The sequence below is a fragment of the Branchiostoma lanceolatum genome, chromosome 8 (genome assembly GCF_035083965.1).
Source record: "Branchiostoma lanceolatum isolate klBraLanc5 chromosome 8, klBraLanc5.hap2, whole genome shotgun sequence".
Lineage (NCBI taxonomy): Eukaryota > Metazoa > Chordata > Leptocardii > Amphioxiformes > Branchiostomatidae > Branchiostoma > Branchiostoma lanceolatum.
Window position 1 is genome coordinate 10,181,087 of NC_089729.1, and position 16,249 is coordinate 10,197,335.

General features: G+C 42.5%; 1 protein-coding gene across 4 annotated transcripts; it reads right to left on the bottom strand.

Moving 5' to 3' along the window:
• Positions 1-129: 129 nt before the first annotated feature.
• Positions 130-15,913, bottom strand: LOC136440943 (centrosomal protein of 131 kDa-like). 4 transcript variants are annotated; one of them, XM_066437143.1, is made up of 25 exons: positions 15,778-15,913; positions 15,524-15,608; positions 14,819-14,867; positions 14,385-14,606; positions 13,883-14,070; positions 13,271-13,388; positions 12,718-12,889; positions 11,954-12,176; positions 11,159-11,360; positions 10,530-10,802; positions 9,844-10,024; positions 9,260-9,380; positions 8,633-8,711; positions 8,101-8,304; positions 6,222-6,347; positions 5,927-6,033; positions 5,583-5,679; positions 4,580-4,797; positions 3,962-4,015; positions 3,599-3,770; positions 2,925-3,148; positions 2,021-2,192; positions 1,403-1,599; positions 640-700; positions 130-348 (listed from the first exon to the last, which is right to left on the bottom strand). In XM_066437143.1, exons 4-25 carry the CDS (start codon positions 14,595-14,597, stop codon positions 277-279), a joined length of 3,474 nt encoding a protein of 1,157 aa, XP_066293240.1. In that variant the 5' UTR covers positions 14,598-14,606; positions 14,819-14,867; positions 15,524-15,608; positions 15,778-15,913; the 3' UTR covers positions 130-276. The 4 variants fall into 4 exon arrangements, with proteins under 4 accessions (XP_066293240.1, XP_066293241.1, XP_066293239.1 ...); XM_066437144.1 differs by lacking the exon at positions 15,524-15,608; XM_066437142.1 differs by lacking the exon at positions 14,819-14,867.
• Between the last annotated feature and the right edge of the window lie 336 nt (positions 15,914-16,249).

A 16,249-nucleotide genomic window follows, 5' to 3' on the forward strand; every position in this document is an offset into this window, starting at 1 on the left:
ATATACAGGTACCACAAAACAACTGGAAATGATATTTGAACAAAATCTTTCTTGGTACAGTATTTTAATTTCTGATTGCCACGAGAAGCAAAAGGGAAACATCTTACTCTTAATCTTATAAACCTAAAACCGAAGACAAATTCTTAACACTGTACAATGAAGAAATTGACACGTAACATTTATCAAACATTACAACCCAAGTGACACAATAACGGCGTTAGTCACAAAGAGAGGAGAATGTCAGATGAAGACACTGATGACAGGGTGTTGTTAACGTTACTTCTTCAGTAGTTGCTTTCTCTGCTGTTCTAGTAGCCCCTCTAAGTGGTCTGCTCTCTTCACTGCAGCCTGAGTGTTGGGAAAACAAAGACCACACATTCTAACAACAGTCTGGGAACCTGTTAGGATACACACTATGTAGGGAACAATGAAGGGTACGCACAGTCGGACTGTGCATGTGTCAATAACATGACTGAAATAATTACATACACAATTTTAAATTTCCAGGTGTAACCTACCATCATGGTGTTCACTATTCGCAGTCACATGAGTAGACACACACAGAATCCAATATCAAAATTTGACCAGTTACACAGTTAAGATTCTATTCTAACCTACCATGTTTGCCACACAACCTACCTCATACTGTTTCCTCAGCTGATTCACTGTGTCTTCCTTCTTTACAATTGCTGACTTCACTCTGCATGGGCAAACAAAAGAAACAGTTGTTTAAGATAGAAATGTGGGAATCAATGCATGAAAAAGTCATGCTACATATCTTTGGTAACACATAACCTTCCCCTTGGTGGGGGGGAGCCTTTTGCCACAAAAATTGTACATGTAGCGACAAGTAAAAAAAGCAACCCCTGTACCTTTTGTGTACTTCCTCCATCTTCTCCAAGGGAAAGAAAATACAAGCAGAAAAACCAAACAAACAACAATAACATAACAACACCGGTGTTCTTCCCCCCATCTCCTCAGAGAGAGAAAAATACAAGCAGTGACAAAAAACAATAAAAAGCAAAAAAAGCAATTATAGTAACAGCCATACATCTAAAAGTATGCACTTCCTCCATATCTCCAAGGAGGAAAAGAAAATACATGCAGTGACAAAATCAACACAAACAAACAATTGTAGCAACACCAGGTCCTCTACCTTTAGTGTACTTCCTCCATCTCCTCCAAGGGAAGGAAAACACAAGCAGAAAAAACCCCCAAACAAAACAATGAAACAAGAACACTGGTACCTTTTGTGCACTTCCTCCATCTTCTCAAAGGAAAGAAAATACAGAAAACAACAACAAGAACAAAACAACACCGGTACCTTTTGTGCACTTCCTCCATCTTCTCAAAGGGAAAGAAAATACAGAAAACAACAACAAGAACAAAACAACACCGGTACCTTTTGTGCACTTCCTCCATCTCCTCCTCCTTCTCCCTGGTGATGCGGTCCAGCTCCATCTTGTGCCGTGCCCTCATCTCAGACATCTCGTTCTTCACGCGGCGGTTCTCCTCCTCTGTGGCGACCAGTCGGTCGGCGAACTCCTGGCGGATGACCTCTGACATGTTGTTCCGCTCCTGGGTCAGCCTCTCTTTCACCTGTCAATCAAATTTGGATGGTGATGATCATGATGATGAATTAAATATTGATGAGGAAGTGTTAGTTTGTTGTTATTCACCTTGAAGTGCCTAGTGGCCCATAGGTCAGCAATTTTCCTAGCTGTTTCAGTAGCAGGGAATATTTTTACAGGGAAGGGGTTGCTAGCACTTCCCTTTTAACACGCTCGAGGCATCTCCTTGAACATGGGGCCCCAAAATTTACGTCCCGTCCGAAAGACAGCTGCAGTCCCAACAGAGATGCCCTCCCAGGATTTGAAACCAGGGTTGCACACTCCACTACCAGTGGACAAACTCCTACTGTAGTAGGTTATGTGGCCCAAGGGCTATAGAAATTGAGATAGGCACCACTCTATACACTGAAAAGTGTGGGATTGACTTTTGAACTTGAATATGCAGTGACCTTGTTGATATCCTCCAGCTCCTGTTCCTTCTGCCTGAGGAGACCCTTCAGCCGTGCGTTTTCCCCCTCCACCTCGATCAGCTCCGCCTTCATCTCGTTGTACTTGTCCATGGCCGTCCGCTCGGAGCGCTCCAGCTCACGCATCTCCGCCTCGTACTTCTCCCTCATCCGCCTGGGAGTATAAACACACAGCTGTCAGCTCTTATATCATCTAGAAAAACACTACATACATACACTCCAAAAAAATGAAGCAACTGGATAGACTGTTTAAAGAGTCAGATGTTTCAGATAGCATCTACTGCCTTTCATCAGTGACTGAGGACGTTATCCTGTTTCTCAGTGACTGATAAAAGATAGTGGGTGCTATCTGGAACATCATGACTCTTTTAAAAAATCCATCCAGGACTGGTGTTTGATTTAATAATGTTTACTAATTAGGCCCCCATTCCACTAGCGATTGCACTGTAATCTAACTGCGACCTACATTGGATTTGTGTAACCCTTGATTTCATACTTGGGACATCAAGCAAATCATGAAAGTATGACTGAAGAGGTTACAAAACACATCAAGTATAAAAAGATTTGTTTTTCTATCTATGAAATTCGTTGAGCGGTCTGTGAAACATTTTAGATTGCGGCACGATTGCAGCACGATCGCAGCAAAGTTATCGGCCTAGTGGAATGGGGTATTGGGAAGATCTCTGAGTAATATGTGTCTTTGTGAGAGGAGTGAAGTGGGCCAAACTTCTCTCAATCGGGACTTTGATCTAGTGCATCACAAGTGTGTAAAAATCATGTGTCTACAGCGCTTGGGTCAAATAGCTGAGTGATTCGGTTGAAAATTCCGGTGAGTCAAACTCTTTGTGTTGGAATGGAGTATAGTTTAATTTTCACTATAACTTACTTCATCCTGTTTTCGGCCGCCCTCTCCACTTCCTCCCGCTGTGACGACGCGTCCTCGTCCAGCCGCTGTATGACCAGCTCGATCTCCTTGTCGCGGTCGCGCTTGACGTTCTCCTTGAGCTCGCGCTCCTTCTGCAGCAGCCAGGTGTCCTGCTTCTTCATGTAGTTCTCCTCCCACGCCTCCTTCTCCACCTTCAGCTTATCCTCCAGCTGCTTCACCTCGGCCTGAAGGAACAGTGGGATTATTAGGTTTGCATGACATACAAAATCACTACCAGACAGAGGTGGCGTGTTACAGCTACTAGTAATTAAGGAACAAAGGGACAGACTTAAAAAAAAAGATGTCTTTTTAAAGATGTCTTTTTTATCACTGAAGATCCTAAAGAATGTTGTAGTAGGTTGTAGTTGGAACAATGTTTGGCTCTCTGTTAAGGCAAATTTTCTTCTTTAAATAACATTAATTTCATAAATGTAAGAGATACAATCCAACCTGTACGTAGTGACCACCCATGCATAGGGACCGCCATTGCCTTTTTCTGCACCCTTAGATAATTTTACCATTGACCAAATTCTGTCATGGCCAGCTGGCTACTATGACCATGTTTTTCACATCCCAGAAACAACAGACAGGTTTGACTGTAGTCAGATTAGCATTAAAATAGCCCACAAACATACAGCATGTCTTCTCTCCTGCTCATCCCGGGCCTTCTCATACTCCCTCCTCATGGTCTCGATTGCCTTGGAACTGGAGTCTTCAATCTGCTCTTTCATTCTGTCTATCTCCGCACGTTGTTTAGCTGCCTGGGTTGCTATTCTTTCCTTCTCTTCCTGAACTTCTGCATACAATCTGTAATGTATGAAGAAATGAAGAAATCAAGTAATCTTACTGTCAATTTCACAACAAAGCATTTTAATTTACAGAATTCTGCAGTCAGATCCTTGTCAAAATTATCAACACCGTGTTAACTGAATAACATGTTTCCTTTACATTGGAAATTGTTCTTTAACTTTATCTTAAAAATGTAAAACTCAGTTTACCTTCTTCTTTGTTGCTGTAAACCTTGCTCTTCCTGTTCTGCCTGTTTCTCGTATCTAAAAACGACATGGAGTCAAACAACTGTCAAAGTGATCAGCCTTGTACCATTGGATCAGCAGCTCCCCCTAGTGTCTAGTATCAGTACTGCAAGGTTGAAAGTGATACTGCAGACAGCAAATGTTGGTATTTGCTGATTGTGCTAACCATTGCAAGGCTAGACAGAAGGTCACACCAGTAAATTTCCTTGGTTCTCTGACATTTTGACGTAAAAGATCAATATGGAAACAGAGAGCTGGAAGAAAAACTTAAATCTGACAATATTAATTCCCTGAACCTGTTATATATACACCAAGGTACAGACATTCCTTTCATACACCAAATTGAACCGGTATGGCCTTACACAGCAGTCCTTTTTGGCCATTTCATTGACGTAAGAATATTATGAAACGCATTCTACTCCCAAACTCTGTTTCGTCAGTTCTCTCTCACAGTTAAACACAGACTCACACTACATGACCTTCAATCCTACATAGCAGTTCTTCTCTCTCAATTTCTTTAACACAGAAAATGTATACATGTAGTTTAAAACATGATAACCCAGACCATATCCCATGCCCCACCTCTGTTTGGCCAGCTCTCTCTCCCTGTTGCACGCTGACTCAATCTCCCTGGCCATCTGTTCCTTGATCTCCTCGGTCTGGTGGATAAAGCGACGACTCGCCCGTTCGTCGGCCTCCAACAACTCGGCCTCATGGATGGCCTTGATTTTCTTCACCTCCTGCTTGTGTTTGGCGATAAGTCTCTGGATCTCCGGCTCCAGACCTTTTACTGTCATTTCCTGTTAGTTTCAAAATAGCATTGATGAAATTCGTATTTTCCTAAAACTATCCTAGAGTGGAACACGCTACCATGAATTATTGTACATGTAGGAGTATCCTCACTAGATAGCTTTTAATGATGCCCACAGTTAGATGTGCAAAGTTAGGTTACTGTGACAGTCATTTCCTGTTAGGGTAGGAAGGTTAAAAATAGGATCAATCATTATGTTTTCAAAAATGTGTATTTTAACTATCGTAGAGTGGAACTTGTTACCATAAAGTATTGTAGAGGCATCCTCACTAGATGGCTTTAAACAATGCATGCAGATAGATATGCAAAGGTTAGACATGACAGGTTGTTCGATGTAATATAACCAGCTGTGCTTGTGAAGCTGGTTTGTTACTCTGAAAGGCGGTAATACCGGCTATACAGAAACAGAAAATATTCATACAACCCACAGCACTAGTTGATTAGAGTAAGGGTATGGCCAGGCGCACATGTACAATGTACATGGTATATAAAATATACATATCTATCATGTAGCTGTATTGCACCATCCGCCAATAGAAAAAAGCATTAGAGTTCTCAGTGAGTGAGTGAGGTAGAAAGGATGCCTGATTTAGATGTCTAAATCTAACTCATATAAATAAATAAAAAATCTCAGGTGCTCGTTTTCAAGATAGAGTCGAAAGAACACAGAAAAAACTCTTAACATGTACAGATGATATATCAACTTTCAAAACATTAGAAATGCTTCCTTCGAAACTCCGTCTGGTTATGTCTTATCAATTTGCTGACTTTTACCTTGATCTTTTTTGTCTTTTCGTCGATCCACCTTTCCCTCCTGAGTTTCTCGGCAGCTGCATGCATGTCTTTGATCTTTTGAGTCTCTTCATTATGCCTGAAGGAAAAACAATTCAAATTTGACCATTTCTTGATAATAACACCATACAATTTCCAATCATTGTACATTGTAAAAAGATAATGTAAATATACAGTGCTGGTGACCTTTATGTTATTGAAATATAATGCAATCAATGATAGCAGTCAGAAGACATTACAAGCACCATTCTGAAGACCTTTTTCATGCATTATATCTATTTTTCTACTCATTTGCAAGGCTAAGAAAGGTAAAAACTGCCACTCACTTGTCGCTCATTTCCTTGATCCTCTTGCTGTACTTGGCATCCATGTCCTTCAGTTCCTTCACCACTCGCTCACATTTCTCACCAAGGGCCTTCTTGTCATCTATCAACTGGAAAAATCAAGCAAAAAATGAGGAACTGTGTCTGCAGATGTTCAACAGAAAATCTTTGCTTTAAAAAATAGCAAAAACCTGTTTTTGGTGGCGAATGTGCAGTTCTGCCAGGCACACCAAATCAGTGTTAGGACATGGTTAAGACAATTGGAGATGGTGAAGACAAATTTCCCAGCCCGTGTTACCTGGTCAATGAATCCTAGGTGTCTCTTAATGGTTGCCTCGTACTCTTCCTTCTGCACCTGAAGCCGATGTTTCATCTCCTTCTCGCCCTCCCGCGCATGGCGGATCGTCAGCTCTCTCTGCTGGTTCTGCAGGTACACAAACATGGCTTGTCAAAGAAACTTGTAGGAAGGGATTCAAGTGTTTTTAAGGTATCATCTTGTTTGGGGACTGAATCTGCTAATTCACTTGTTTTTTACATCATTATTATAAACAGGGCTTGAAATCCATCTTTGGGAATGCATTGCTCACATTTTATTCAGGGGTTATAGCAAATGACCAGGCCTTATGACACCATATACATCTCAGGGTGGGTCAGTAAACCTTAAGTATATTTCAAAATTCAAAGCTACCAGTTCTAGTCTATTTCTCCATCTCTTGTCGGTAGAAATAATTTCATTTCTATGTACAGATATGTGAATATCTATTTGATCTTAGAATATGTTCCTGATGTGTTTTAGAGTGTTTGCACTCTGAACATGAGTTGTGCATCTTGAAAAGTGATGAGTTAGTTCTGCTCAAAGCCTGTGATCACCAAATCACCAGTGCCTTTTGCCAACATGGCTATGAATCAGCAGCTCCCCCTATTGTTCAACATCAGTACTACAAGGTTTCAACCTGTAGAAACCAGCACTACAAGGTTTCAACCAGTAGAAACTTTGTTATCTGCTGGCTGAAAAGCGGGCTGAAACAATCCCTAACTGTCAGCATGGATCAGCATCACCTCCTACTGTTTTATATTTGGTACTACAAGGCTTCAACCCAAAGAAACCAGTGCTACATACTCAAAAAGTAGTATCAACCAGTAGAAACTTTGTTATCTGCTGGTGGAAACAATCCTGAACTGAACAGTTCCTACAACTAGCTATGGATCAGCATCTCCCCCTATTGTTCAATATCAGCACTATAACTAGTACAAGCACACATCACTTATTTACAGGTGGAAACAACCCCTAAAGTCCCGGTTACACATAGTTGAACATGGCTCTCGACCACTAGCCAGCAAACCAGTTTTAAGTTAAGATTCAAATTTGACTCCCAAATACACCCTGACCACTACAGACTTACTCCTAATCAGCAGCCACTCCAGACCTTCTGTCCACTGCCAAATTTTTTAAAAATCATTCGGCTGGCGAAGCCGAAAACCAACCTACTGCGCCAAACACCAGCCAACTTAGCTCCTGAATAACTCACCAGTGCCTTCTGCAGCATGGCTCAATATCAGTACTACAAGTACACATCACTTATTTGCTGGTGGAAACTCACCAGTGCCTTCTGCAGCATGGCTCAATATCAGTACTACAAGTACACATCACTTATTTGCTGGTGGAAACTCACCAGTGCCTTCTGCAGCATGGCTCAATATCAGTACTACAAGTACACATCACTTATTTGCTGGTGGAAACTCACCAGTGCCTTCTGCAGCATGGCTCAATATCAGTATTACAAGTACACATCACTTATTTGCTGGTGGAAACTCACCAGTGCCTTCTGCAGCATGGCTCAATATCAGTATTACAAGTACACATCACTTATTTGCTGGTGGAAACTCACCAGTGCCTTCTGCAGCATGGCTCAATATCAGTACTACAAGTACACATCACTTATTTGCTGGTGGAAACTCACCAGTGCCTTCTGCAGCATGGCTCAATATCAGTATTACAAGTACACATCACTTATTTGCTGGTGGAAACTCACCAGTGCCTTCTGCAGCATGGCTCAATATCAGTATTACAAGTACACATCACTTATTTGCTGGTAGAAACTCACCAGTGCCTTCTGCAGCATGGCTCAATATCAGTACTACAAGTACACATCACTTATTTGCTGGTGGAAACTCACCAGTGCCTTCTGCAGCATGGCAACGGAGCGCTGTCTCTCCTCCAGCTCCAGGCGCTGCTTCAGCATCTCGCTGGCCACCTCTGACGCCGTGGCCGAGGCCTGCTCCATCTGAGCGATCTCCTCCGCTGAGGGAACCAGCAGGACAGGAGCTGGCGCCGCTGCTACCGATGCTGATGCGTCATCACGGGGGGTGCTCTCTACAGACTGGGGAGGGAAAGGGAGCATGAGGCCAGACACTCAAAACAAGGGGAATTTCTCCAGTATATTGTACATATTGTCTGTTTTCTTTTCAGTGAGCTAAACTGGTTTGAGATCACTTTAAAATCCACTTGAGCAATACGTGATGCTGCAAATAAAACCAGAATGTATCTAATGTCACTTGACTGAAGTTGAAAGATATTTTTCTGTGTTAGGTGAAACTAAAACAAACATTTAGAGGAAGTAGATTGGGGAAGAACTGATTCTTGAGATTATTCTATTTCTAAATTTCTGGGGGGCAGTTCTGGGGGTAGCAAACAAGTAGATATCTAACCTTGGTGACCTGGCTGGTAACCTGACTGATGACCTCGTCATCAGCCTTTTCCACTTCATCCAGGAACGACATGATGGACCTGAGGAAGGCATTAATTCATCATTTCATCAGAACAGAAGTGTGGGAGTGTCAGATATTAAGACGAAACTTCTACCAAAACAAGACTTTACGATTCTAACATGTTGATGAACCATTGAAACACTTTGAACATGCTTGGGGCACTGTGATGTACATGAACATACATATTTCAATTCTCTTCTTCAGTAGATTATATAGGTAAGCAGATGACTTAGTCCTGTAAAGATATCTTTGTTGTAAATGGTGACAAAAATAAGTTCAAAACAAGCACTATCTACCGTTGAAATTTAATGACCATAGCTTGTCTAAAACACGAGATACCAAAACTGGAAGTTTTGCTGCAGTACTGTGGAAAGCTGCCAGGAGGCACACAAATTACAATCGATTTCTCCATTTTGCCAGACACTACCAACATACCAAATATCGTAAAGATCCATCCACGACTTCTTGAGTTATGCTGTTCACAAACAAACAAACAAGTAGACATGCACACATCCCCCCAAAATATAACCTCTCTGGCAAGAAGTTGTTCTACAAGTGCGTTCCCACCTGAGCTTGTCCTCTGTCAGCATGACCCCAGGTAACCCACCAGTGGAGGTCCTGGGAGGCTGGTTCAGCTTCTCCAGCTTCTCTGATGACAGGTACCCATTATCCTTATCCTCATCACTACCTGGGAGTTCAGATCATAAAATGACTTCATGATGGTGTCTTAAATCATCAACAGTTGCTTCATTACTCCATGCTGACTAGATAGCTACCTGACACATACTGAGGTTGCGTTTATTCAATTTTCATGGAGGAAAGAACACAATACATTGAATTTTGAACTGGCTAACAAACCATGTTCTAAATCTAACAAACCATAGTATAAGTACAGCATAAAAAGAATAAAAAAAGAAAGGGAGCTGGCAGCTCCAGAGGTTTGGGACCATGAGAGACTCTGAGATGCTTAGCAAATTTCTGTTCTGTCCATGTGTTCCGCAAAGCAATACAAAAATAAAGACCGCAAAACTATACTAAGCTGATAGTTCGGAAGACGTTGGAATGTATGGTACAATGAATGTGTGCTGAATTCATAGTGTTGAACCTAATATCTTGTCAGTATTGTAAGTAACATGAACCCCTCCCCTCACCCCATGCCCGACTCTTCCTGGGGGTGGGGAACTTCTCAGGCTCCTCCTCAAGCATCTTGATTGTGTCCAGAAGGTCGTTCAAGGTCGTCTTGGTCTTGCTGTCCGTCAGGGTGGTGAGGTCGTCCTTGTCTGTCTCGTCTTGTGTATCAGGCTCTGGGGCTGCGGTAGCACCCTGGGGTTCCTGGGTGGATTGACAATCAATCAATCAATCAATCAATCTATTGATCGATCAACCGACCAACCAACCACTGACTGGCTAGCTGTGATGCCTATAGCTGATGTAAGTCATGCTAAAATATATATGGAACAGTAAAGTTTGAATGTTTTCATTATGTACACTATTCAGATCATGTTTCATTGGGGGATATTTAATTTAAAAGTCAACAGGAAAGTGAATTTCCTCCTATTACTACTTTCCCAAATTGACTCTACCTCTATTTTCCCTGTTTGAAGTACACTGGCCTATAGTTTAGGAATTCAGGAACCTGTGCAAATACTAGGTGTGACAGGTCGTTAGGTGTAATATAACCAGCTGCTACCGCACCGCGTGCCTGCAAAGCTAGTGTGTTACGCCGAAGGGCATTTATACCAGCTAGAGAGATACAGAAACAGATGTTCATTTATGCTCCCTCTAAAACATTTTGTTGTTCGCAGTCTGTAATCAAATGTTTTCTGTCAGGACTTACGTCGAATATCTCCTCCACCTTGCGAATGGTACTGGACGTGCCAGGTCTCTGCTGCGGCGACGCTCCGACCTCCGATTCTGTCATCTCGCTGTCACTCTCAGAACCTGCCTTTGTCATGGGCGACGCCCTTTTCTTGGTCTTCACCTTGGCCTTTGCAGACGTTGGTCTGGACACTTTCTTTGTGACTTTACCGCTGGGCTGTAGAAACGCGATCTCTCCCTCAGCCTTCGGTTTGGGCTCTGCCCGCTTTTCTTCCCTTTTTCTTTGCAGCTCCTGAATGTGTGAATTTACAATGATACTGTAAAATCTCATACATGGTTAGGGTTAGAAAATAGAAAGTAGATAGCACAGGCATTCCTGACCAACTACTGCAAGCGTCATCACAAGAAAAGATTGGTAAATACATGTATTCTATGAGCTTTGTTTCAACTTGTGTTGAAGTGAGTTAATTTTTGACTACAAGATATTTTTCATGCCAGCTTCCTGTGTTTTTCATATTTCCAACATTAATGACCAAATCTGCATCCGACTGTGATGTCAGCAACAGGGGATATTACACCAAAACAGTGGAACAGCCAAATATAAAACAAAGGTTGATGACTTTTTCTATGCTGAAGTAGGAGTCGAACCTGAATGGCTGCTTGACGGGCTTGTCTCTCCTTTTCCTCCCTTCTCCTTCTCTTCTCCTCCTCCTGTTTCCTCCTGTCCTCCATCTCCTGCATTCTCCTGTTCTGGTCTTTTCTCATCATTTCCTCCCTCTCCTCTCTCTTCTGAGCCAGCAGTCGTTTCACAGTCTCCTCGCTGTCCCTCTGCTCCCTCTCTTTGCATGCTCTATCAATATAAAGGTACAGAGCATGCTTTAAAAGATGCAGCTAGGTTGATTTTTGCTCAAAGTAAGAAGATAATTCAGATACCAAAGCTGAAAATTGTGAAGAAATATTCAGGTGCACACTAGAAAGTTACAAACACTGTTTTCAAGATCAGTCCTAGATTTCCAAACATCGACCCACTTTCCTGAGGGCCCTTATTTCAAATCTTAACTATGGGCGTCGGCGTAACGGTTAGAGCTCTGAACTCAGAATCAATAGGTCCTGAGTTTGATACTCACCAGGCCCGGACGTTGTGCCCTTGGGAAAGGCACTTTACACGACTTTCCCTGACGGTGGAGTGACGCCCACGGGGCCACTTAGGCTAATATGCTAAAATGTGTGCCAAAAAACACGCTACGGATTTGAAGTGCCAATGTGCCGACATCTGCACATTGACATCCACCAAGAACCGTTAATTTTTTATCTTTTTTTTTAACTATGGGTTTTAATGGGATGGGATGATAGACCAGATACGGAATGTTGCAATTTTCTTGCTCAGTAAATACACGACTACAAAGCCACAGCAATGAAAAAAGCGGTCCTGTTCTTTCTTACCTGTACCAGCGTTGTATCCTTGTGGCAGCCTTGTTGACCCTGTTGATGTACAGCTCTGCCTCAGCCTTACTGATGGTCTTGGGAACTCCACGCTTTCCCGGGGGGCTGCTCTGCTTGGGGCGTGGTAGGGAGAAGTCCTGGTTGGCTGATGGGCTGGTCGGACTTGTGCCTGTTGATGCAACGTGCGCCGCTGCACCGATGTTTCTCAATACATTGGCTTCAGCTATGTAAAACATAATGATTGAAAAATAAAGATAAAGGATTGCACACATACTTGCCTGGATGTCAGAACGTATCCAGGGCCTACACAGGCCAGCTCCTTGGCTCCAGGGCCAACATGACCCCAAGCAAATTTAGCCAAAGTCCCCCTAAGCTCAGGGTCTAACTGGTAAAATTTCCTTGGTGGTATGTTGGCCCTGGAGCCAAGAAGCTGGACTGTGACTGAGTGTGAGGCCCTGGAAACAGTCTGGCATCCAGGCTACACACACATATACATTGTACTTATGGTCTAATGTTAACCTTCCTTCTTATGCCTAACTCCATAGTCCATAGTCATATTAGCCAATACAACAGTCTACCTCGGTAAAGAGGATGCTTATGGGACACAGTTAAATAGACAAAAACAAATTGTACAACTGGCTGTCAAACAGAAATGTTAACAATGAAAAGCATACCAACAATGTAATTTGTTAAGCAAAAACATGTTTCTTTGTGTCTTGTGTCTCTTTGAGATGAAAATTTGTGCGGTGCAAATGGAAACTTACCGGGTGCTCCCCTTGTAACAGTGGCATTGTTGGGTAGGTTTAGCTGCTTGGCTGGAGGGGACCGTTCATGGTTGAGGGTATTCGCTGGAGGGGACCGTTCACTATTAAGGGGGGAGGCTAAGGTGCTGTCAGTTCTGTCTGTCAGAGGGATCTTGAAAGGACTACCCTCAGGCTGAAAAGAAGAGGGTAAAAGTGAATAAAATCTATCACAATAACACAGAGAAATTTGGGTTAAGAAAACTGTAATTTTTTCATACAGGGCTATTTCCAGCTTTAAATTCTTTCCATCATCCTAATTCTCATTGACGGAAAGATCCTACAAATAAGCATTTTTCCAGTCATTGTGTACAAATTTCCGTCATTTAATTCAAATTCTGACACATTCATATCTCTACTCAGGAAGAGCCGTTTCATCATTTTAGAACAAGACAATAGCACTGACTATGTTACTACCACCTACACTGTGTTCTGCTGCTGCAGTAGTCTCCACAAAATATCACATAAGCATTACTCCATGTTTATCTACAGATTTGACGTACGTAACAGTACTCACCATTCCCGGCGGCAGAACTCTGACGGCCCCCACAGACGGAGGTCTGTCCCTGTTGAGTTGTTTCTTAACCTTGGGAGTGTCAAACAGGGACAGGAAATCATCTCCTACATCCTTGGTCCTGAAAAGAGACAATAACGCATGTATTATTCATTAGTATCTAAATTAACACTAGCAATCTTTCAGGTTTGTCTATGTGTCTATGTGTGTTTGTTTCCTCACTGCAGTTTCTTTTTTTTCTGCCAGAGGGAGCAAAGTCTGCTATCTCTGAGTGCCTTGTTGATACTAGAAGGTAAAGATAAAGCTTTTTCCATGAGCTACATGTAGTACATGTAGTAGTACAATGCTCACGTTTTTTGCCAAGCACACTGGGTCACTCCTTCTCTTCTTGATAAGTTTGTTGGGTTATTTTTTCATGTGCAGGGTTTTGACGCTTGAAGCTTATGCCTGAAGCTCCCTCATGCCTGGAGTTGCCAGCTTCATGTCACCATCCAAAATAATGAATACCATCCCTTACAATATGTCCGAGCTGGGGCCCACCCTAGGATCGATACTAGAAACATCTTTAAACATATCTGACTGATTTCTATGGCAGCATTTTGTCCATGCCCTCACCTCGGGTTGGAATGTGTGAGTTTGCTGGCTGAAGCGGGTCGTCTGAGGTTCTGTGCCCTCCCCACTGGTGTGAGTCCTGTACTGCCACTGCTCTCACTGGTGTTACTCCTCTGTGTGTCCGGGTTGTGGCTGCCAGCTCTTTTATGTTTCCTTTGTGCACCACTGGAATAGCCATTCACAGTCTGACTCTGGAAAGGGTTTAGAGACAATATCAAGTTGGAGTTTAGGGTGCGATACAAAATAGAGCTTTTTGATGAACGGTCACACAAGTATCATTATAATCACATCTCTTCAGACCAGAAGAACACAGTGGACTACTAGTACTACTAGTAATTACATCTACTTGATCACAATACTGTAGAAACAATTTCAAAGTTTACTACACCTTGATTAGACCTCAGAGATTGTGTACAGTACTGATGATAGAGTACACCTAGAAAGCCAGCAACATTTCCAGCCGACCCACAGTCCTACCACAACAAACTGTGTTGAAGTGATTTACCATAGTTCCCCTTCCCCTTCTGGAGTCTGCAGTAGAAGGCCTGCCCACTACGTTAGCAGAGCCGGGTCTGTGTGCTGTCGCCGACCCCGGCCGCTTGGACGCTGACCCCAAACGTTTGTTCCCAGACACCATGGACAGCTGTGACCCGGTCAAACTCAGGTCGAGGTCACTCCCGCGGGGAGTCTCCGCATTGGCTTTCTTTGGAGTGGGCATCTTGGACAACTGGAGAGAGAAAATAAATATGGCTGTTATAGTGCAATACTGTTATCTTTCTTTAACCTTTCGTGTCTTGTTCATTGTACAGGTAGTAAATTGAGCTTGATTCGGAATCAATGGCAAAGATACTGCGCAACTACAATATCAACTTACTCCTCTCAACATTCAAAACAAATATCTTTGAAAGGAACTGTAGATGAATGGGCTTTTTACTGTACCTGTTTTCAATCCTTCGAGCCTTTAGCCCTGTACTCTTCTGGCCCTGTACTATAAGGAATTTCATGACATAAAACGAATCTCCATGTATTTACTGAGCTTCATGGCATCACAGGCACATCTCAGTTAAAGTCAATAGACAGTTACTGAACAAACTGTCAGATGTGTCCATAATGGACAGTTTAGCTGATAACACAGGCAAACTAACTTTATTACTCTCACACTCATCTTCAAAATCTCCCAGCTACAATCATGTCAACATGTGCACAATTGTGTGTAAATGTTAAGTCTTATAAGAGCCTGCATTGTTTACATCTCAGCATTAGAACTACTAGAGCATGTGATATACTACAATGTAGATGCCTGGAAACAAATTACTAGTATGTCAACAACAAAATGTATCAAAAACCGTAAATCACAGATGACAAAATAATTTGCATCTTATTCTTAATTACTTAAAGTGAATGACTGATAATTTGTGATCAAATGCAGTTCACCTGATCCGGAATATGTACTGGAACGCATAAAATCTCCGAGCAATCAGTGATATCGATGAAGTCTGGGCGCAGTAAGGTTTTAACTTTGAAAATCTGAGACTACAAAAAAAAACACGTACTTATGTGACAGCAGAAGTAACATGTTACGTGTTCGTTACCTGTCATATTTACAAGACGTTCAGACGTTCGTAAAAATACAAATGTCCTTACCTAGCTCATGGACTCATAGCTTGAAGCTTCATGTATTCTGTAGCTAGTGCTGGTCACTTTAGCTTCTTAGGGCAAACTATAAGATCTGCTGACGACAACAAGATTTGTAGTCGGCCAATCGAACCTGGAAGACCAAATCGCCCCCCCCCCCCAATCACACACTAAACTCACAACAAAACACTCGCCGTTTCTATCGTTTCCGCCAACGACAGTACCGTTAACTTAACCCCCACATATACAAGCATACGCCTTACCGTTTCTGAAAGCTGTTTCACCACAGACCCCTCCCCCGGCAGAAGAAAACTGAAATCATCGACAAATTTACTCAACAAAACGCGCGACAAACAAATTTTGTGTACAGGATCTCGGGCCTGCGCACTGACCCATTACCCATCATGCACCTGTCTCAAGGCGATACTCTGTCAGTTTCCTGTTTACCATCACAAGAAGGACTCTCTTTCAGAAAACGCTTTCAAAGTCATGTGATGGACGATTTGAAATGAAACTAGGAATGGCATGAACAGGCCAGAATCCTTACGATGTATGAAGTTAACATTAGGGAAAGTCATCCTGTAAAATACAACTTCCCTGGACCACCCACAGAAACCCACAGTGTCAATCGGCCTAGAGGTAAAAAGGAGCGGTCCAAACTGGATGTAAAGCATCCTACCTGACTGTAGACTCTACTCTACTCAACTCTATTAGCCCAAATTGAAAATAAAAATA